The sequence below is a fragment of the Lissotriton vulgaris genome, unplaced genomic scaffold (assembly GCF_964263255.1).
Source record: "Lissotriton vulgaris unplaced genomic scaffold, aLisVul1.2 SCAFFOLD_1211, whole genome shotgun sequence".
NCBI classification, from domain to species: domain Eukaryota; kingdom Metazoa; phylum Chordata; class Amphibia; order Caudata; family Salamandridae; genus Lissotriton; species Lissotriton vulgaris.
The window spans coordinates 678,509-700,657 of record NW_028245045.1 but is presented as its reverse complement, the minus strand read 5'-3'; the positions used below and the strand labels follow the sequence as shown (position 1 = coordinate 700,657).

The following is a 22,149-nucleotide window of genomic DNA, read 5'->3' as shown; positions in this document are numbered from 1 at the left end:
CACTCCCAAACCTCCGCAGGAGCACCGAAGAAGTGCGCCTTCCCTTGGGATATAATCTTTAACTTCGCTGGGTAGAGCAGCATATACTGTAGATGCATCTCTCTGAGCTTTTGTTTGACTGCCAGAAAGGACTTCCACTGCTCCTGGACCAATTGTGTATAGTCCGGAAAGATGGACACCCTTGCATTCTCAAACGTGAGGTCCTTAGACTCCCTTGCCGCTCTAAAGATGCAGTCTCTGTTGCGGTAGTTTAGGATTTTGGCAATGAGAGCCCGTGGAGGGACTCCAGGCCTCGGGGTGGGACCAACGCTCTGTGGGCTCGTTCTATGACAAAGACGTCTGACAGACCCCCAGGGCACAGTACCGTACGGATCCGGTGCTCAAGGAAGCGTTCCGGGTTGCCCACCTCCGCCCATTCAGGAATCCCCAGCACACGTATGTTACTGCGGCGCTCTCTTCCTTCCGCATCTTCTGCTCTCCTCTCGAGGGCCTCCGTCATGGCAGAGAGTTGCAAGACCGTTTTTTTGAGGGACGCGACCTCCGCCTGCAGTTGAGTGATATTCCCCTCCGCATCTGTGACCTTATCGGCCACCTTACGCAGGTCAGTCCGTAGGAGATTCACGTCGATGGACACAGTCTCGATCCGTCGCTCCAAGGCCGAGTGGGACCCCTGTATCGCTTTTAACAATTCCGCGCAGGAGGGCTCTTCCGGCGCCGGATCCCCCTCATCCTGTCCCGACTGGCGTGTGAGTCTTTGCGAGGGGAGCCTCTGCCCAGTGTATTGCGTTATGGTGTTGGGCTGCGCAGCCCTAGGCATTCTGTCCTTACGCATCATGAATAGCGGCAAAGTCCCTTCCAGTCGTCTCCGACGGCGCGGGAGTCCCCACTAGCCCCTCGACTCAGAGTAGCTGGGAGTCTCACACGTACAGGTCGCCAAGCACCATGGTCCACAGTGGCAAGATCTGGGCCCCACACTGTCCAAGAACATTGCAGTCTCAACGCCGGCCGGCGTCTTCCTGGAGAAGTCGTCCTTTAGGGGCCGGCCCACGGGCCCTCGGCCACCGACCCAATCACTCCCTTACACGTGCAGACCGACTCTGAGGATAACTGTTGGTCTGCGTCTCAGGCTCCAGGGGGCCACAGGAGATATCTAGGCTTAGTCCCTGGTCCCAGCTCCCGGAGGCTCCGTCTGTGGGATGTTGCAGAATACACCCTCCTCTGTCATGTACAACACGATTAGGGCCCGGTCCGCCGCTGTCCCCTACTCCACTCAGAGGGGCCCAGTGTCAGTGGGCCACCCAGGACCAATCCGCCTGCCACTTGTGCCGCCAGGCCCAGGTCCCGGTCTAAAATAGGGGCGCCCCATCCCGAGGCGGACAGCCGCTCCCTCCACTCCGCCTTAGGCTACTGCCCACAAGGGTATTCCTTCCGGGCCTCCGTCCGCCTAAAGGCCCCGGCACAACTCCAACGCCCCAGTCGCTGCGGAGGCTCCGATAGCAGTGGACCCCCTGCACCAGGAGAATCACGTTGCTCGGGTCTAGGCCGCAGTCCCCGGTCTCGGGCACAGGCAGCCCCGCCTCCGGGCAATCCAGGTCCAGGTCTCTGCCGATCCGCCGGCCTCTGTCACCTCCTACACTCAGGGGGGCACCCCAATGGCAGCGGGCCTCCCGGTCAAACTCCGCCCGCAGTCCTTGATGACAGGCCCAGTCCCCGGCCGCAATTTTGAGCGGCCCCGTCCCGAATCTGGCAGGCCACCGCCACCTCCACTCCGGTCCAAGCGACACTCAGCCAGGGTATTAGTTATGGGCCCCAGGCAGCCAGAAGGCCCCAGCACCACTCCGGCGCCCCATTCACTGCGGGAGGCCCCGATGGCAGTGGGCCCCTCCGCACCAGGAAATCTCCGTCACGCAGGCCCAGACCTCAGCCCCCGGCCACGGGCCCAGGCAACTCCTCACAGGGCAATCCGGGAAAAGTTCTACGCCACTCCGTCTGCCGCCGTCACCTCCTTCACCCAGGGGAGGTCCTGATGGCAGTGGGCCTCCCTAACCGGACTGGCTGCCTCCTCCACTTCGGGCCAGTCGTCCACTAGCCAGGATGTTCCGCACGGGCCCCTTCCCGCCAGGAGGCCTCAGCACTACTCCGGTGTCCCAGTTACTGCGGGAGGCCCCGATGGCAGTGGGTCCTCCCGCGTCCGGAGAGCTCCGTTGCTCGGGGCCAGGCCGCAGCCCCTGACCTCAGGTACATGCAGGTCCTGCGCCAGGCAGTCCGGGCCGAGCACTCCGCCGATCTGCCCGCTAGCCGTCTCAAAACTGGGCAGGGGAGAGCCCAGTGCAGTCCGGGCTCGTGGACTCCACGATTACTCGCCGATGGGCACTGAAAGGATTAGAATTTCAGGATCAGGCGGCAGCCAGCAGGGAGCCGAAGGAGCTCACGTCCTGTCGGCCATGCTGCTTGGCCATGCCCCCTGTAGGATGGTTCTTTGCTAGATACGAAAGGAGATTTTATGCCCGATGTTTAAAAATACAGGACTATGAATGGGAAACAAGCTGCTAACCTCTTAGTGGGAATGACACATTTGGATATAGCATGTGCTTTGGGGAAGTTCATGAGCAGAGTTAGGGTATTTCTCCAGTGTACGGAGTTATAGGCGCAAGTAGCCCCCCTAATATAAAATGAGACTGTATTTTAATAATAGTTTATGTATTGTGTTTGGAAGGTTTTGTTATATATGTAAAATTGATTGTGATTTTAATAGCTTTAAGAGGATATTTGATTAATAACAAAAGGAGCCGTGTTATCCTCCAGGAAATGATTGTGTTGCATTTCTAATAATTGTATTACATTATGTGTTTTTATAAAGTTGTACAAAATGTAAAGTGTATACTTTTTATGGTTGTAACAAACCAAATAAAGTTTTAATGACTGACTGACGTGGAAATATAATCTGCATTTGTTTAGTAACAACAAGGGCTACAGCAGAACATAATTATCAGAACATGAGGATTCTGAGCTATAATTGTTTCTCCAGATATTCATGAAACATAGAATTGGGCGCACAGCATCTTAATAGGCCGCACAACCTAATAACATTGAGCACCCTTGCAACATGGTGGCAGGATTTCTTACCTAGACAGAGCACAACACCTTGTCTCCTGAAACAGTAATTATTTTATGTTCACAATATCCCACTTTTTAAATTCATTTTAAGCGCCCGTTTGGCACTGATGTCATTAGTTTTTACTGACCTCTTGTGTGTAGAGAATCATTTTCCAATTATTATAATTTATTTTTAATGTAGATAATCAAAACAATTAATTGCTCATTTGTATCTATTCCTTGTAAAAACTGTGCACTTCATTACTAACCTTTAGGTAATGGTCAGGATTGGGCTCAATGCAGGATTGGGCTCAATGCAGGATTGGGCTCAATGCAGGATTGGGCTCAATGCAGGATTGGGCTCAATGCAGGATGGGGCTCAATGCAGGATTGGGCTCAATGCAGGATGGGGCTCAATGCAGGATTGGGCTCAATGCAGGATGGGGCTCAATGCAGGATGGGGCTCAATGCAGGATGGGGCTCAATGCAGGATGGGGCTCAATGCAGGATGGGGCTCAATGCAGGATGGGGCTCAATGCAGGATGGGGCTCAATGCAGGATAGGGCTCAATGCAGGAAAAGATATGCTGATGGAAAATAACTTGTTTCTAGTCCCACCATAAAGTATCTTTTTATCTATAGGTTTACTCCTCCAAGTTATCCATCTTGTTTAGCAAACTTTTTTCTGACATTACTCATGGATCATCCATCGCCCATTTGTTCTAGAAGTGGATATGCACACACACAGGTGCATTGAGTTATAGCTCTTCATCCATTGGTCTTTTTAACTACCATTCATACTTTTTTCCACACTTCCCAGCATATCACATGTAGCCGTGGATCAGCCTACTTCATTCATTGGCTTTCTTGCACTATGAATGACAGCATTTTTCCTAATAATATTTGCACACCTGCAGAAAGGAAAGGGCGTTCCAGTGCTAGGGCTGGTGAACTAACACTCTACGTTGCCAATGCTTTTTATTCTTTCCATCCTTTATCTTTTCTTCTGCTTTTAGTCATTCTTGCTTGTTTGATCTGTCATCAGCCTACAGGTATACAATTAGTGGTTCCTTTTCTTTGTGCCAATCAGAATTGTTTTTTGATATGTGATGTGCATTTAAACTAAAGAGTTTCTTTACCTGTTCTAAGTATATCTGCATACTTCGAGGTACTTTATCTACTGAAACGTTATGTAATGCTGAAGTTATTTTGAAATAACATTTTCTTTATTGCCAGTTTATGGCGACAGTGTTTAGGCGGTAGTAATAGCTATCTGCTTTTGTCTGAATGGAGTTTTGTCGTGGGTGATGTTAATCCCAAATTTACACGTCCGTCATGAAGAGCACTTAAAAATACCTGATTTGGGTTTTAACCATGTAATTTCTTTGCTCATTTCATGGCTACTCTTGACTAGTTGTGTCCTCATGGATGGTGTTCTTCTGAATGTGACAGTAGGGAATCTTTCCAGTTGAGTGGCCATAACCCTGTCTGTAAGCAGGATAGGCAATGTGCTGAATGTTCATGAAACAGCAAGTAACAAGTACCAGTCGCTGTTTAGTGTACACATTCACTGCTGAGTGACTGAGCGTTTGGTTACCGGTACGGAAGCCTAGACTGATGCGGGTTTCCATTAGGACACGTGATCCTGTTGACATGGAGGTCCACCTGAGAGAGGTAGCAGGTATGCAGTAGAGATGCAACCCCCAGGTTACAATAATATATGAGTGGAATTTAAAAGCGGTTAACCCCTGATTGCCCTAATGAAGTTGCACAAAATACAGCAACGAAACATGTCGGCGACCTAGACTCACACAAAACTCGGTTTAATGTGAGTCTGTTTTTAGTTTGGAGTACTCACAGCCCAGAATAAAAGTAGGAGTGGCCAGTGAGTTCTGCAATTTTAATGTGTGAGATTCACTTTTTCTTTTTCTCACTGGGGTTTATGGTGAATGTGTACAGTAAACAGCGACTGGTACTTGTTACTTGCTGTTTCACGAACATTCAGCACATTGTCTGACTGTTGTGAAGCAAAGGGATTGTTACATAGTGTTTGTCCTTTTCTTCTGTGTGTTTTTGTCTTTTTCTTTCCACTTTCATGAGAGAGAGCAACCTATGATGATAAGTGGGTACACTGGTAATTGCTAGCCAGATAACCCCATTGGCGGTTCTACCGTGAGGGGCTCACTCTTTCTCCACAATTTTTTGTGGTATGGGTGATGGTTGTTTGGCAATTTTAATTTTAATTTTACTTTGTGTGTACTTTGACAAAGAGTGACACTTGTGCAGGAACTAAGAGCCCTGATGTAATGGGGAAGTGGGAGTGATACCATTGTGCACACACCTACATGGATCCTGCAGCATAACTGAAAAATAAGAGTGTCTTGAGGGATAGGCCACAATTTGGTTTGGTACAGTTTGAGTGGGGGGCGGCCTGTACCTCTGTTCCCCCTAGGACTCCAAGGGAGTTGATGCATTAAGTTATGAAGCAAAAGCTGCGCTTAACTCTTTGACCTTTGGCATTCCAAAACTCTCTTTTTTTTACCCCGGAAGAGTAACAGTAAAATCAACCCTAAATCAGTAGGAGCGACATCCCGGTCATCTATTTCTTTTAATTTTGCTATTATCGCGGCACCCGCGCATTACTTTTAAAATGTTATAAGTAAAGCGCGGGTGCCACGATTATACTAAAATGAAAGAAATAGATGTTTTTTCTATTTCTTTCATTTTGGTATAATCGCGGCACCCCTGCTTACTTATAACATTTTAAAAGTAATGCGCGGGTGGAGCGATTATAGCAAAATGAAAGAAATAGGTAGACGGTCGAGGTTGTAAATGTTAACATAGCCAGCTGGGCCCCGAGGGACAGACACTCAGAGAGCCACAGGAAATGGTGGCCTGGACCTGTGAATGCTGTGGCCGCATAAGGAGGATCGTTGCTGTGCTTCGGGCGCTGCTCATGCGGCAGGGATTGCCGTGGCTGGTGCGGTGAACTCAGAGTGGATTTCAGACCTGCTGTGAGGTGCGGAACGTGAAGCAGCCCTGCTGCAGGATATCGATAATGAGGAGAGTGAGTTTGAGACGACCCCACTGCCTGGGGGTGTGCAGCCTGGCGCCGGCGCTTGGTGATCCGAGGCCGCCGATGGGAGCGGTGTGAGCGCGGAGGCCCTGCTCTGTCTGTCTGTGCTACCACTGCGGGTAGGTGTCGGCTCACTGACGATACAACTTGACATCGTTACAAGCGGCACAGACGGGCGCGCATTGACTGGGGATCCTCACGCAATCATTCAGCCCACCATTTTCTAATGCAGTCAGTGGAAAATGTTGCAAATATCGATAGGGGAAATCAACGAAAGGAAGGATGGCAACGATTTCTGGACGATTTCTTTCGGCGGGCGGCGGTCGGCGGTCGGGGCAAATGAGTAAATGCCTACCTCCGAATGAAGGAGAGAAAAGGGGCGGGACTTAAAAAAAGACCCAGAAACGCCCACGAATCGCGTCGTGTCGGGGGAAAGCGTGATTGACAACCATCTCTTCCAATGGCTAGCCTCCATTTATGGAGCTAGCCAATGGAAGAAGGGGCGGGTTCAAGTCCCCAATACTGTGCTAACATAACATCTCGGCCTGCACCCACACTGCTGCGCAGTGTACGCTAGGTCGAGACCTAAAAACAACAAGGACAAGTAGCACGGACTCTGAGGGAAACAAAATGATCATAATACAAATGGGGGGGAGCAAAGCCGGATAAAATTATTGCTGTAAGCGGGAACCTTACAACATACAAATGTTGCTGGGCAATGTGAAACTGGCAGACTCTGCGTAAATAGTCCTGAAACTTCCTACGCTGTGTCTCACCTGACCTTGTCCCGCAGTCCCCACCCTTCACCTGTGCTCAGGCCTCCACAGACCCGGTCTCTAGTGCATCCATTTTTCTACTGCTGTTTTAATCTGATCTCTCTCCTGCCTTGTTGATGTTCTGAATTTGGTCATGCCTAAAAATACCATACTTTGACTGGTCTCAGACAGAATCCCTACAAATTGGGGTATCTGAGAAGATGAAACCCCTGGCTACAGAGGAGAGCAGGCTGCCAGGGTAATGGGACGAATAATGTCAATTATTAGAGCTTCCCTGAAGATGGTCAAACGTAACAGGAGTACAATGTAACATTTGTATACTTGCAAGTTTATATGTGATGTGTGTAGGTGAGATGAGGTTATTACTCAAATGCACTGAATAACTTGCCCCGTACTCTAGCAGACCTTAATGCAGAGACTACCACCAAATATAGTGTAAATCCGTGTGAGTGCACCATAACAGTATGTGTAAAAGGGATTAAGCGAAATGTGATCTTTAGATTGCACTTAGAAATGGAACTATATCACTGTAAAGCTCATCTGTCAAACTGAGTGGCAACATGAGTAACAAGCATTTGCAATGCAATAGGTCTCGCATTAGGAACGTTTGAGCTATTGGTATTGTAAATGACAAATTTTGTATTTATGTGTTGGTTTTGAAAATAGCGAAATTAATAGCTTTGTCATTTACAATGCTAATAGGTATAGCTTTCGCAAATGTGACACCTATAGCATTTGTAATGCAATATGTGTTTTATTTACGTGACTTACATGTATTGATATTACAAATAAATGGCTTTTATTTATTTTTTAATAATTAATACTTAAATAAAAGTTATTGTAATTTATAATGGCAATAGCTTAAAGTTTTGTAAATAACTTTTGTGAAGATTATGTTCAGTGTATTTTATTGTGACGAAAATCCAAGAATAGATGTGAAATATTAACATCTTTTTTGTGACATTTATAATAAAGCTTGAAACATTGAGAGAACATATTTGAACTAGTTGTTGTTGAATGGTTGCACAGATTGATGCTGTGGTGGCGCTGAGTGATGTTGTGGTGCCCCTGAGTGATGCTGTGGTGGTGCTGAGTGATGTTGTGGTGATGTGATATATAAAGTATAGATTCCATTCCCTGGGTTTATAAAAAGCTGACAGGAACCCCGGTGCTTGACTGGGTTTAAAAAAGAAGGCCCCCGGAGGAGAGCAAAGCGCGCGCCGTCTGCCGCCAGCTGGTTATCGGGCGCTAATTGCTAGTATCAGGCAGGAGCTGAAAGCCCCTTAATCCAGGGATGAGCACCTAGGCGCACAAGTGCTCTCTGAGAGGGCTGCCACTGAACAGATTCACTTTTGTGCGCCCTCTCAGAGCGAGAGTCGGAGGGCTTGGAGGGCTGGGTGCCCGCTGCCAGGAGCTCTGAGTAACCTGCAGGCCACAAGTTCAAGCCCCATCCGATAAAAGAGCCCCATTGAGTCGAGGAGGGATGGCGCCAAGAAACTATTCGCTTTGTTGTGGGTGGAGTGTGAAGGATCCATGTAAGATGGCTGCCTCTTGGTAGACACCCTGTCAATGTTGTCATAAGTTGCGTTAAAGGGGGGTTAAGCTGATCACCAGACCAGACAAAACTAGGCCCAAACTAGGAGTGAGAGGTTGACGAGCCAATGGCACACTGACACCAAAGTGTGCTGCTTTGATCAAAAGTGTGAAAAACGCACTGCAACATGATTAGGAAGTAGCTTTTGCTCAACATTGATAGTCAGTTTCTGTATGGCAAGCTTTCTTTGATACACACGAGGAGCTGGCCCTAGCATGTCAGGCTAAGCGCTTGTGACTGCACTGTGCACTTGTACTTTTTTACTTTCCTTTGCACCTGTGGTAAAATACGTAAGATTATCTGACAACTGATTATAGACTGAAATTATTACATCTATGTGGCACTGAAACCACACGCTCCTGCCCACACATAATGGTGTAGCTCTTGAGTACGGTGTGATTGATACAGTTTTTACTTCGACTTTACGGTGAACGAACACCACATATTTCTTTTCCACAGATCTGTTAGTTGTAATAATGCACGAAGTACACTCTCTTTCCTGATTGTCTAAGAGATTTCTCCTGTCCCTGACAGAGGCTTCATATTGTTGCCATTCACCGAGGCCACCTGCCAATCAAAAGTTGTCAAGTATCAGAAAACATTCAAATAGGAAATGGCATTTTTGGGCCTCAAGAGTGAACTGAAAATTAAATATCTCCCTGAGGACCCAGGGTGTGTAGTTTTTTCACCAGCTTACTCTTGCTAATCATTCACTTTGGTTCGACAGGTGTAGAGTTCAATTTACAAGCAGTTCAGTTGAAAGGGGGGGGCGTGTCCTATGTGTTTGTGACGGTCATTTTCACAGTGTTTCTAAACATAACAGACAGTGTTATTAAAGTTTAGAACCAAACCTTGGCCTCTAGCTGCTCAAAGTCACACAATATGTGAGTCAAGTTTTAATGCACCAAAACCAGGAAGTCCAGATGACTTAGCACGCACCCCGAGGGCTGGAGGCAGCCGGAGGTGATAAATAAAGAGCCTCGGACCGCTCGAGGTCAGAGTGCAGTAGAAAGCGTGAAGTGCGTCTGGTCTGTGGGCCAGGGAGGCCTATGCCTAAATCGTGGGCCCCTGTGGGCAAGGGCCCTCATCACAACCAGGATGTTCTCACCCATTACATTTGTAACATGTCTACCAGCGTAGGCAAGCTTCTCGTGTTGGCAAGGGCAGAAACGAGACGAGCCAGACTGCGCCCTATACATAGAGATTTTCACTGATTAATGGAAGCCAACAAAGAACAGCAGTTGGGCCTTTCAGACCGAATGCATTCACTGAGTGGGCGCCTGAATGGAAACTACTCCCTTGACAGGACGGTTACACATCAAAACGCCAACAACTCCCAGTGCTTAATCGAGATTTTCCAAGCTGTAGTGTAGAGGAAATCTAAAATTAATATCTACTTAACATCGGACTTTGAGCTTAAGCCACTATGAACACGCCAATATCGTCTACCAGGGTTGGATTGGGATTATAAATCGACCAGGGCACGCTAAAAAAAGTGGCCCACATTTGCATATTGCCTTGCCGCAAGAAACTGCTTCGACGACTCCTAAAACAGCAAGCGTCCCAGAGAGTGTATCTGTTTAGTAAGTTGTTTCTAAAAGTGACAATGTTAATTGTGGCCACAAGATGGCGCTCGTCACACCTGAAAGAATCTCGACCGCTTCAGGCTCCTGCGCAGCGCAGTGGCTGCCCTGTGCTGAATTGCACACAAAGCTCTGCTTCCTATCTAAAGCTGCGGGGTCAGAGATAACAAGAAACAGTAAGTCAGAGGCGAACACTGAGCCCCGCGTGCTGCCAGGTAACGCCCCTTCTCGATGACGGTTGCAGGGAGAAGAGAACCGAGTGAAAAGTTGCCTTTCTTATCGCAGCTGCCGGGCCTTGGGCCTTCAGAAAGGGTTGTTCTGCACGCGATAGGATCAGGCGGATTTCCTCAATGCGCTTTCTCTGAGGTGGGATAGAGGAAACGCCGTTTACCGGCACGTGCTTTTTTGGGATTCAGCATCACTTCCCCGGGCCCTATTCCAAAAGTCTGTCCTGGTGTATACGATGACACACAGCTCCATACCCTGTAGATTGTTCACTAAATAACACGTGCCCCCCCCCCCCCCCCCCCCACCTAGTGTTTGGCCAAACAAACAATGGATTTCTCTAAGCGAGAGCCTACCTCGCTGTACTGTGGACGGGAGACGCTGTGCCCGCCTCCCTGCTGGGGGCCGCGCCGCCATTTGCGGCCGCCGAGGCAGGAAGACAGGCAAACACGGAGGAGACATGGGCGGGGCCTGATCAAGGTTTCCGCTTCCCCCTGCCTGGGGGAAACTTTAGCTGTCGTTGCCGGTCTCCCATGCGGTGGAGGGAGACCAGAGTTGCTGCAGAAAGCCCTGGGTCCCAGGAGGGGGCCCGGGTGAAGGGGAAGCCGGTGGAGCTGCGCGGGGCTCCTGTATGATGGAGCGAGCCCCGCGCTACATGAGGAGATGCCGCCGCAGAAGCCCCTAGGAACGGGAGCTCGAGAGCAGAGCGGCAGCCTACCGGTAAGTGGGGCCGGTGTTGTGGTAGCAGAGGGGGGCGTCGGGGCACATTGCTGGTGGCCGCGCCCACCCCCGTGTGCTTTCCCTCCCTGCGGGGGCCCGTGTTTAAGACAGTGTGCACGGCGCCGTGCTGGACGTGCGCGAATCCACACGAAAAGCTTGTAACACCCTCCGGTCCCTAATTCCCCCGAGACGGGCAGCTATACGTCTCTAGCTGGACGCATCCTTCGGATGCGAACTCCAGCGAGACCTAAAAATGAATGTCCGATCATGGCATAGTAAGTTATAGATTTTGCTTTCCATATGAACTAAAGCCAAGCCTTTCGAAATATCATGCATACTTTTGGAAAGAGAAAGCCTCGTTTAAATTGTTATCCTAGTGCTTTTTTGACTCCTGTTAACGTGTGTTCTTTTGAGAGGCCCTGGTTTGACAGGGTGGACATAGCCCAGATGAAAACCCTCATTGCCAACTTTAATGCACGCTACTTATACATACTACCATGCTCCAAGACCAACACACTTTGCCGAGCATGCTTTGGAAGCCGTTGGTTTCAGCAAAGATCTTGCTACTCTCAAAGCCACAAACCAGTGATTGATACTAGAAGACAGAGTCTACCTGTAACGACCTTACAGACATAATAGGCATCCAGCACAGCCTAACCATGTATATATCATAACAACAAATAGGAAAACAAAAGTAGCCATTGCTTCATTTGCATATCTGAAACTGTCTGCTGTTTAAAAAGTCGTTTACGATAATTGTGAGCTTCAAGAACCGATGACCACCTCATTGGGCATCACACCACTCAGACTCTGAGTCCAGAAAAATTCTAGAAATTGGGCTACCTCCGCTCCAAAGAACACATTTATTATCTGGCTTTTGTAACCACTTAGCTCACTTAATCCCCAAGGTGACGTCTTTTTAAGCATTCTATCTGCTCTCACTTACTGAATTGTCTCTATCTGTGATGGGTCCCTGCAATTCTTTCTCCCAGTATATATTTGCCTTGCTTTAGTCTTCACATATGTTGTAATATCCAGTTTTGCAGCATCCACGAACAAAATGATTTTGGTTTTTTAGTTCATTTTTTATGGTTTAATATTCCATAAAAACATGGTAAGTAAAGCTAATGAGACAGTTACTTTTAAAGTAAACCTTATCAAAGAGGAGCAAGTACCGAAGTAGTTTAGAAAGCAAAACTTTCTAGTTTAACATCTAATCATTATCATAGATCATTCATGTATTACTTGTAAATGAAATGACCACGGTCAGAATTGTTAACTAAAGTATTGTTCTGGTTGAAGATCTCTGATTCATTTAGTCATAGCATAAGCCTAAGTTCCTCACCAGAACTGGGCATTTTTAATCAAATTCCAGCACAATCCGTTCTGTTCATATAATCCAGTGGATTGTTAAAATGCTTTGTAGAATAATTCACAAGAGTAAGTTAGTAGATATTATAAGTCGTATAGCTCCAGAAATTTGTGCCACATAAAATTGAACAATGAGCTACCTTTGGCACTTCTTATAGCCCAGTTTGTGATTTACTAACTACTATCCTTTTTGTTAACAAAATTATTTTTGCCACCAAAATTTCCCATATGCTTATGACACTTAATATAGGGCAGTGACTCATTCCCGAAGGAGTATCTCGGAACTTGCTACTCAGAAACGGTACAGTGCATTTAAAACATCTACGTCTTTGAAAGTTTTTTGAATTTGGAAAAATTTGGGCAACTGCTAATTTGCTGAGGGAGGTTGTTCCAGTGCAGCGGGCAAGGTAAGAGAAGGATCTACCTCTGAGCCTGGACCTACATACATAAGAAATCCTTAATAGAGCCATATTTGCGGACGTAAGCAGTCTGGTGAACTGATAGTGACGTAGTCTGGTCTACAGGTAAGTAGGTAACCAGTTACTAAATGCCCTATAAGTCAAGCAGCATAACTTGTAGTTGGCACGTTTTCTAATAGGGAGCCAGTGCAATTCTGTAGTATCCTCTTAAAGTACAGAATCAAGTAGACTTATAGTTGAAACTTCGTCTTTATTGTCAGCCCACAGGACAACAGGTTAACTCTCCAAGCAAGTGTAGCATCTGCACAGAACATTCCATAACCAGGTTAATAAGGATAGAACATAGAATGACCAAGTGGAAGTTCTGACTTCCAAGACTAAACTATGTTCTAATAAAGCATACACATAAATAATGTATAATAAAACACCAGAAGAATTATTACTATATACTGCAAAGGCTTTCAGAATAGGTGCATAGGAAGCACGTGAAGGGAGTTTGCAGGACAAACGAGCCACAGTGTTCTGCACAACTTGAAGTTTAGACAGCAGTGTGTTAGCTGCCACTAGCAGTGCATTCCCATAGTTCAGGTGCCTCGTGATTAGTGTCTGGACTAGTGTCTTTGTTGAAGTGGAGGGAAGGCATAGAAAGACTTTTCTTAGAAGGCAAATTGTGGCAAAACAAGTGCCACAGGTTGCGCTGACCTGGTCTTTCATGAATAACGTTTGATTCAGTTTAATGGCAAGCTTTTTTACCACCTGTTTGGAGCATGGGCTAGGCCTAACTCAGAAAGCCACCAGTCTGCCGACCAAAGCTACTGGGCTTTACCAAATAGTACGATTTTATTTTTTCACCATTTAATTGAAGGCAGGTTTTAGTCATATAATCAGAAATTTCTCTCATGCAGCTCACAAGCAGAGATTTTATTTTTTCCAGATCATGCCCAACTAGTTAGTTGTTGTCGCCATATGATACGATCTCAAATCTGCAAGATCTTATAATTTGCACCAAGGGTGTTGCATACATACTAAATAGTAGAAGTAAAAGCTGCACATGGGTAAGAACCAGAAGAACAGCCGAAGGTATACCCCTTGATAACCCAGCATCCCATTTAATAGATTAATGATTGATCTGTCTGTCTACAAGCTACACAATATATTTTCTTTTAAATGCAAAGCCACCAGAAGAACTGTGGTGTCCTTTTCCCTTGTCAATTCAACTGCAATAGTTTTTACCAGAATCCCCTTTTGAGTTGCATCTTAGTTATTTAGAAATCCTAATAACCTACTTTCAGTTGAGAAAGGAATCAAAAAACTTCAATCACACTTCATACCCTGCAGTCACATTGATACCCTGGCTTTTCACTCACACCTGCGGCATTGTAAACTGACCACCTGCTCATAAGAGTATGACTACGACTTCTCATAAAGACAACAAGTTGCATGCAACCCCAGACAAACTTTACATCAATTTCCCTCCTAATAGCTAAATTTTCTTAAGACTGATACAGGTAGAGGTGTGGATGAAGCAGAGAACATGTCCACTTCACTGTTCTGTTCATTAGCCTAATAGAACTTCATTTAGCGCCACGCTCACGGTGAAAAATTGAAGAAACAATCACAATTCTACTCATGCCACCAAAGGCTTGCTACATAGACAACATTACATTCATATACCGTTCGAGCCGCTAAAGTGAGACTCTGCTTGCAACAAATAGATAAGGCAAGAACTTTATGTGGCTAATCCACAGGTAGAAGTACTCAGCATAAATTTCTAAATAACAACTGAATATTGCTAAGATCTGCCTCAAATAATGTACAACGTTGCAATACTCTATATGGTAGATATAACCTTGCAATGATCGGTGGAATTGAATGACATTGAATAGCGTAGCTTTAGAGTATATTTTTCTGAATTTTTCAGTGAGTGTATCTTGCAAACATTGTTGCCAGTATCCACAAAAGCACAGGTTCGTGATCACTTTGCTTTTACAACACTGGATGCATCAATTTTCTTAACTTTACAGATACACTTCCTCATATTTGCTAACCAGATGCCTTTTAAACCTAAAGTCTTTCATGATTTGTTGACCCGGATGTTTATGGACCGTATCATTTTAATGTAATAATTATTCAACAAATGAGCCATATTACTTATGTTTCTTTCTCTTTTTTACAGAAGTATCGGAGACCGGTGGGCATGCTGACGTGGACAGTATTAAAGGAATCAAAAGAAAGAAAATCGTAACTGAAAATCAACTGAAAAAGATACCCAAATCTCCTTTAAGGACTCGCACTCAGGAAAAGCTCAGACATAAAACCGAGAACTCTACAGCGTCTGATTCTCCGAATGTTAATTCAGGACACAAAAAGGTTCAGAACTGTCGCCTTGCACAAAAGGGCAAAGAATATTCCAAACATAATGGTGGTGTAAGTAATGAGATAACTGCAGAGCCTTTAAAACCTGGAGTGTTCATACAATCCAGAGAGGACTCACTGCCACAACAGTCCTTGGAAATGTGTCATGGGGAACACAGTGTCCACAATTCTGGTGATAAATTGATATCAGCAGAGGGCAAGTCCGCTTCGAACCTTTCATCAGATAAAACAAGGGACAACATTGGCTTTGCTGACTGCAGCACTTCTCCCTCTTGCCCAAACACTGCTCTTGATGTATTATTAAAAGCTATGGAACCAGAACTCAGCACTCTGACACAGAAGTTTAATTATTGTGGTGCACATGTAGACAAACTGAGACCAAATAAAATATACTCGTCTTTCCCATCAGGCCTAAATAATCCCCAGTGTAATATCCAAAGTAATGACTCGTCACAGAAAGAGCTTGTTTCTCGAACTCATCATTATCCCTGTGCTGCTCGTATTGGTCTGCTATCAACATCGGGGAGGAGTATGGAAGCACTGGCTCAACCGACTTCTCAAACGCGTGACCAACATGAACATTTTGTGTCTCAGATTGATCACAGACTTCAACGGGTTGGTTCCTGTCCAAGCTCTGCTGGTTTGCTGGAATCCGTGAAACTAAAACAAATTTACAGTTTGCCTATAGGTTCTTCTGCGGGTCACAGCATATGTTCAATACCTCAGGCTCTTACTCCACGTCAGCTGACAGCAAATTCATCTCAAAATAGATCCACCATTTCATCCAGTTCTGCACAGTTGACTGTTGGTTCTGCTTATAACTTAGCGCAGGTAGCATCACTTGTGAACCAAAGTGGGGAACAAGTGTGTGCTGTGCTTCTGAAAGACCACAAATCAAAAAAGCAAGGAAAATACATTTGTGAATATTGCAATCGGGCATGTGCAAAACCAAGTGTTCTCCTCAAGCACATTAGATCTCATACTGGAGAACGCCCTTACCCTTGTATAACATGTGACATTTCCTTTAAGACAAAAAGCAATCTATATAAGCACAAGAAATCTCATACCCATGCTATCAGACTTGGATTAAAGACAGATTCTGGAGGCCTCATTTTTTCACAAGACTCTGATAAATCTCTATGTGTTAATTCCGATTTGGATGAAAGTGGTGAAAGCGATGACGAATGCACATCAGAAGAAAGGCAAGATGATCAGCAGTTGGTGCCACTGGAGTTTTCACAAGCGGAGAAAATGGCAGCTGATTCAGACCTACATAGCTCTGGTCACTCTCAGATAAGCCAACCAGATCATCTAATGGAGGAACGCTTATTGTTGGAAAACTCCACAGACTCAACCACGATAGCAACATTGCCAAAAGTAGTAGTTTATCCTGTCCCTGTTTCTCCATCTAGGGTGACTAGTCCAAAACAGACCGAATCTGCTGTGGAGTATGTCCAGGCACAGAGACAGGTGGATTGCAAACCTACAACCATCAAGCCTAGTTTGACACACATGCCCTCCTTGAATGAGGCAGCTCTCAGAAAAGAGGAATTGTTGCAATCTCTTGAAAAACATGTAGGTGATTCAGTAACAAGTCATGCACAGCTCCAAAGGCAACAGGCTACAGATTGTTCCCTTGACCAGCAGGGGAAATGTCTTTTAAGCCCAAGAAGTTTAGGGAGTACAGACTCCGGTTATTTTTCACGCTCTGAAAGTGCGGACCAGACTATGAGTCCCCCTTCTCCCTTCATAAGGGTGTTACCAATTTGTGAAAAAGATGCTATTAAAAATCTGGTTTCTGTTTCACGTACGAAAACCTCTGTGGCTTCTGTTGTACAACTGGTGTGCAGTGAGAAGCCAGTTGTTCTGTCCGGTACAATGATGCCCCCAGTGGGTACAAAAACACTTGAAGAGCGAATTTCAAAGCTCATATCGGATAATGAAGCTGTGGTGGATGACAAACAACTGGACAGTGTGAAGCCCAGAAGAACATCTCTCTCCAGACGGGGCAGTATAGATTCACCAAAATCATACATATTCAAGGATTCTTTCCAGTTTGATTTAAAGCCTGTGGGCAGAAGAACTAGTTCAGGCTCTGAAATTCCCAAATCCCCTTTCACACCAAATGAAAAATCAAAACAAGTTTTTTTTCTTTCAGTCCCTTCTCAGTTTCCCTCTGTTGAATGTTTACCAATAACAAGAAGCAATTCGATGCCCACCTCAGGTTGTTCTGCCATACCTCCTACTGTAGTGCCACCTCCTCATCCACTTCGAGGCAGTCAGTCATTTGATGATAAAATAGGTGCCTTGTGTGATGATGTCTTTGTGTCTGCACCAGCTACTCCATTGCACCAAGTTGTCCATCCCCGTACTCTGGTCCGACAAACTGCAGTAGAAGACTTGGCCAATGACAGTCATGGCCTTGGTCCAGCAAGGTCTGTGGATGAAGGCTATCATGGCTGTAGTGTAGCTACAGAGATCGTGTTGCCAAGAAGTAAGTCTTTTGCACAAGGTTCTAGTTTAGACAAACTGAAAAAATCCCATCAAGGGCGAGGGACAATGTTTGAGTGTGAAACCTGCAGAAACAGGTATAGAAAACTGGAAAATTTTGAAAATCATAAGAAGTTTTACTGTTCAGAATTGCATGGACCAAAAAGCAAGCCTGCTGCGCGCGAGCCAGACCAGAACGTGACACCAAGCAGCATAGCCCCTCAAGTACTACATTATCGAGTTGCTGGATCGACTGGAATCTTGGAACAACCTCCCCAAATACGCAAAAGAAGAAAGGTCAAAAGTGTTGGAGATGACGATGAGCCTCAGCAAATTGAATGTAGCACATCTGTGGAAGGTAACAAGACTCTTCAGTGTAAAAATACATCTGGGCCTTGTTCCAATTCAACAAAAAATAATGTTGTCATTACAGGACAATATAGTAGCATTCCATTGCCAAGTTCTCAATTGCAGTTAATATCCAGAGTAACTGAAGAGAGCATGGAGCCAACATGTTCTTCAGTTCCAGATAACATACATTCAGTTGTGCAAGAAAAAGCTGAACTGAAAAGGCAAGGCTCTGGAATTTCTGTGATTCAACATACAAATTCATTGAGCAGGCCAAATTCATTTGAGAAATTGGATTCTTTTGAAAGAGCTTCACCAGTTTCCTTTGTTGACATCAGCAAGACTGCTAAGTCTAATTCGCTAAATAGTATTGGAGTGTGTTCAGTAGATGAGCATTCAAATGAAAGTCCTAGCCATTCTCCTAAATTAATTTCATCAGATGTGACTAGTTTAGAAGTGCAAGAAATGCAAAATTTGGTCTCTAATGAAAGAAGCATGCATTTGCCACAATCAAGACTTGTTCGCCAACATAATATTCAGGTCCCAGAGATTCTAGTTACAGAAGAACCCGATCAAGATCGAGAAAATACTGCAAATGATCAGGAGACAACCGAAAAGTTTAACTGGCCCCAGCGTAGTGAGAGTTTATCAAACTTGCCAACAGAAAAACTCCCGCCAAAGAAAAAAAGGATCCGTCTAGCAGATCTTGAAAATTCATCTGGTGAATCAAGTTTTGACTCAACCTTGTCAAGAAGTCTTAGCCGTGATAGCAGTTTATCTCGTGCTTCCAGTTTCTCAGCATCATTTGACAAGGAAGACACTTTTAAAGCTGACTGTTCTTCCAAAGCAGAGGTTGCCAATAAATCATCTGAGTTTCTTACACTTCCTACTTGCTCAAATGTTCTTGGTGTTCCTAGAGAAATGAGACGAGCTGCCTCTGAGCAGATCACATGCACACAACCATCAATGGAAGTTCCAGATTACAGGAGTAAATCCTTTGACTGTGGTAGCATGTCTGCCTCTATGTTGCATACTGAAACACAAACTCCAAAGTCTCTCTGCACAGTGGTTACTGGACATGTGCCTCTATTGGAAAGAAGACGAGGCCCTTTTGTAAGACAAATCTCATTAAATATTGCTCCGGAAAACACCTTGCCTCAGAGTAAATCTACTTGCATAGTACAAAAGTCTGCTGAAATATCTATGGTGCCAGTTCATAAATCACAATCCAGTTGTCGAACTCAAGGAATGCCTCTGGAAAGCTCACTGCATTTACCAACCTATATCAAGACATTAATAGAGTCACATTCATTAGTTAAAAAATGTAGTTCTTCAAGCCTACCTTCTGTTGAACAATCGCATTCTGGTTTCAGGACCAAACATTCACAGTCTCCTTTGCATAACAGCATATCAACATCTGCTGATAAATTACAAGTGGTGGGTGGCGAGCAAGACATTAGCGCTGTATCTAGGCAGCTCTATGAAATGGAAGGTTGTTTTGCTCCTAAATATCAACTTCGTGTTTTAACACAGTATGAAAATACCATTTACCATTCTGAACAGTCTTTAAAAGACTTAAGCAGCAACATTTTCTCCAGTAGCCAAGGTATAGGCCCTAGTGGTGTTTCAGTAAATAGAACAAGCTTGTTTGATAGTTTGCCAAGCCGTTACCCAGTGCCTCAGCAAATAGTGTCATGCAATTCTAGTACATCGCTACAGGGTGCTTCCTTTGTGGTGCCTGTTCATGATTATAGTAACCTCTACCCTTATGGTTGTCCTACTCTTGCAAAATTACCAGAGATTTTAGTTACCCAGGATCAGGTAAATCAGTCGATTGTGTGCAAAGCAAATAAAGCACCCACGCCAATACCTGAAGATAACATGTTGCTGCCAAAATCTCTTGAAGTCCCACCTAGGAGTTTGCCATATTCTCATAATCCACCTAGTAATGAACACAATTTTTCAGAAAGTACAAGCCAAAACTCAGATTTGACAGGCTGCTTGAACTTCAATGAGAAAGTGGCAGTTGGCGGACTTCTTCCACAGCAAGAAGCAACTGCCTCAAGTAAGCGCATGCTTTCTCCTGCCAATAGTTTGGATATTGCCATGGAGAAAAATCAGAAGCGGGTGAAGGATGAAAGTGGGGCAGCTTTTACCAGTGAGGCTCGCTCAGCGCATTTGTTAAGTTTGAGAGGTAGTGACCCATACAGGCCAAAAAAACCTGTTCTAGTGCGACAGGTTTGCACCATGGAGCCACTTGACAGTCTTGATCAAGAAGTTGCCACTCAGCAAGGTCAAAGCAAGGAAGTAGTTTGCTCTCTGAATGTGCCTCTGAACAGTAACCATTCATCTGATAATTCAGCACCCCAAGTGTCAGAATCTCTCAAAGAAACAACAGGGCTGACAATTGCTAAATCTTCATTGCCTTCCAGTTCTCCAGTGAGAAGGTCACCAGAACCCTCCTCAGGAAAGACTGAATCGTCATATTCAAAATCTTCCAATAGTAGCCAGGAGTCTCTGCTTACAGTGGTCACTTCCCAGGGTAAACAAGTTAATATTCAAGGGCAAATAAAGCTTGGGACGTCTATTTCTGTGATCAATGCTGGGGACATGCATCGACTTTCATTCCCAAGCCTCAAGACTACAACAAGTTTCACCTGGTGTTATCTCTTAAAACGGAAACCACTACAACTTCCTCAAAATGATTTGAAAACATCAGCATATTCAGCCTGGACGGTCAGTCAGAACAATCCCAATCCTCTTGGCTTGCTAACTAAAGTAGCACTTTCACTTCTTAATTCAAAACAGAAGGAAGAAAAATCACTTTACACTTATCCTGGAACTTCACGTCCCATATTGGACATACTAGTCTACTCAAGCAAGTGGAAGAATCGCACTGACAAGGTAATTACCACATAGGTAAAGTGCTTGTACTTGAGTGTGTCCCAAAGAGCTATGTATACCTGTGTCCCAGGGTGTGTCTACTAGTAATGTGACAATTTGACTTATGTTTTCATATCATTAGTATCCTTATCTAAGACAAAAAAGAATGTGCTTTTCAATCAGTCTTTCTTCCATAGTTTTCTAGATTGGCTGGTCTGAACTATCCAACAATATCTCTTCCTGTGAAGCACACATTACCACTGCTGTCTAGACCCAATTAGGTCCTGACTGCCCTTATGAGCTATAAATGTCATAACATATATATGTATATATATATATATACACACGCACACAGAACATCCTATTGTAACTATATATGTGTCTGTAGTGTGTAAACATATATAGTCACAAAAGGATGTTCCCTCTGAATGTATATATGTGTGTATGTATATATATATATATATATATATATATATATATATATATATATATATATATATACACACAAAGGTTGCAGGGAGGTTCTAGTTAGGCTAACATTTCACTCGTACAAAACCAGAGAAATTTAAAAATGTAACAGTTACCAGAGAAATTCAACAGTTACCTGAGCTAACTATAACTTGCGCCCCGCAATGCACTTCTTATGACTTCACGTATAACATCACTCATTACACGGTCAGTTACATCACTGGTGACATCATCCAAACAACCACCCAGGCACATCCATATACACACTCACACGACCACTCACATACCCATTCACAGACCCATACAAGTACTGACACACGTCATATAGGAGAGTGTAGTAAACTGGCATGGAATGGCATAAAAGGCGTTGCATAGAGTGTTGTAACTGGAGTACGGTGTTGTAGAGTGCCATGGAGTGGACTGCAGTGTGGTAGAGTGGCACGGCATAGAGTGATATAACCTGGAATGCCCTACAGTAGAGTACTGAGTCATACAGTAGAGTGTAGTAAACTGGTATGGAGTGGATACAAACAAAGAAGTTTTCCTTACCTATTGAGACTTTGGTAAAGTGCCTCCTGTACGAACCTATATTCGACGTAGAATCTTAGAGCATAGCCAAAGTATGGTCAAACGATATGGCTACCTTTCAATTTTATAAAGGCTTGCATTAGCCAATAAAATAGTGTCTTCTCAATGTTGTCATCACGAAGTACTGTGGTATACCA

The 22,149-nt window shown here is 44.9% G+C and overlaps 1 protein-coding gene across 1 annotated transcript in view; it reads left to right on the top strand.

Moving 5' to 3' along the window:
- Positions 1 to 22,149, top strand: part of HIVEP1 (HIVEP zinc finger 1) — a 251,665-nt gene that overhangs the window by 15,030 nt on the left and 214,486 nt on the right. The window contains exon 2 of the mRNA XM_086948991.1: positions 15,036 to 20,977. Coding sequence (XP_086805117.1) covers positions 15,374 to 20,977 — 5,604 coding nt within the window. The 5' untranslated portion in view covers positions 15,036 to 15,373. The remainder of the gene's footprint in view (positions 1 to 15,035; positions 20,978 to 22,149) is intronic.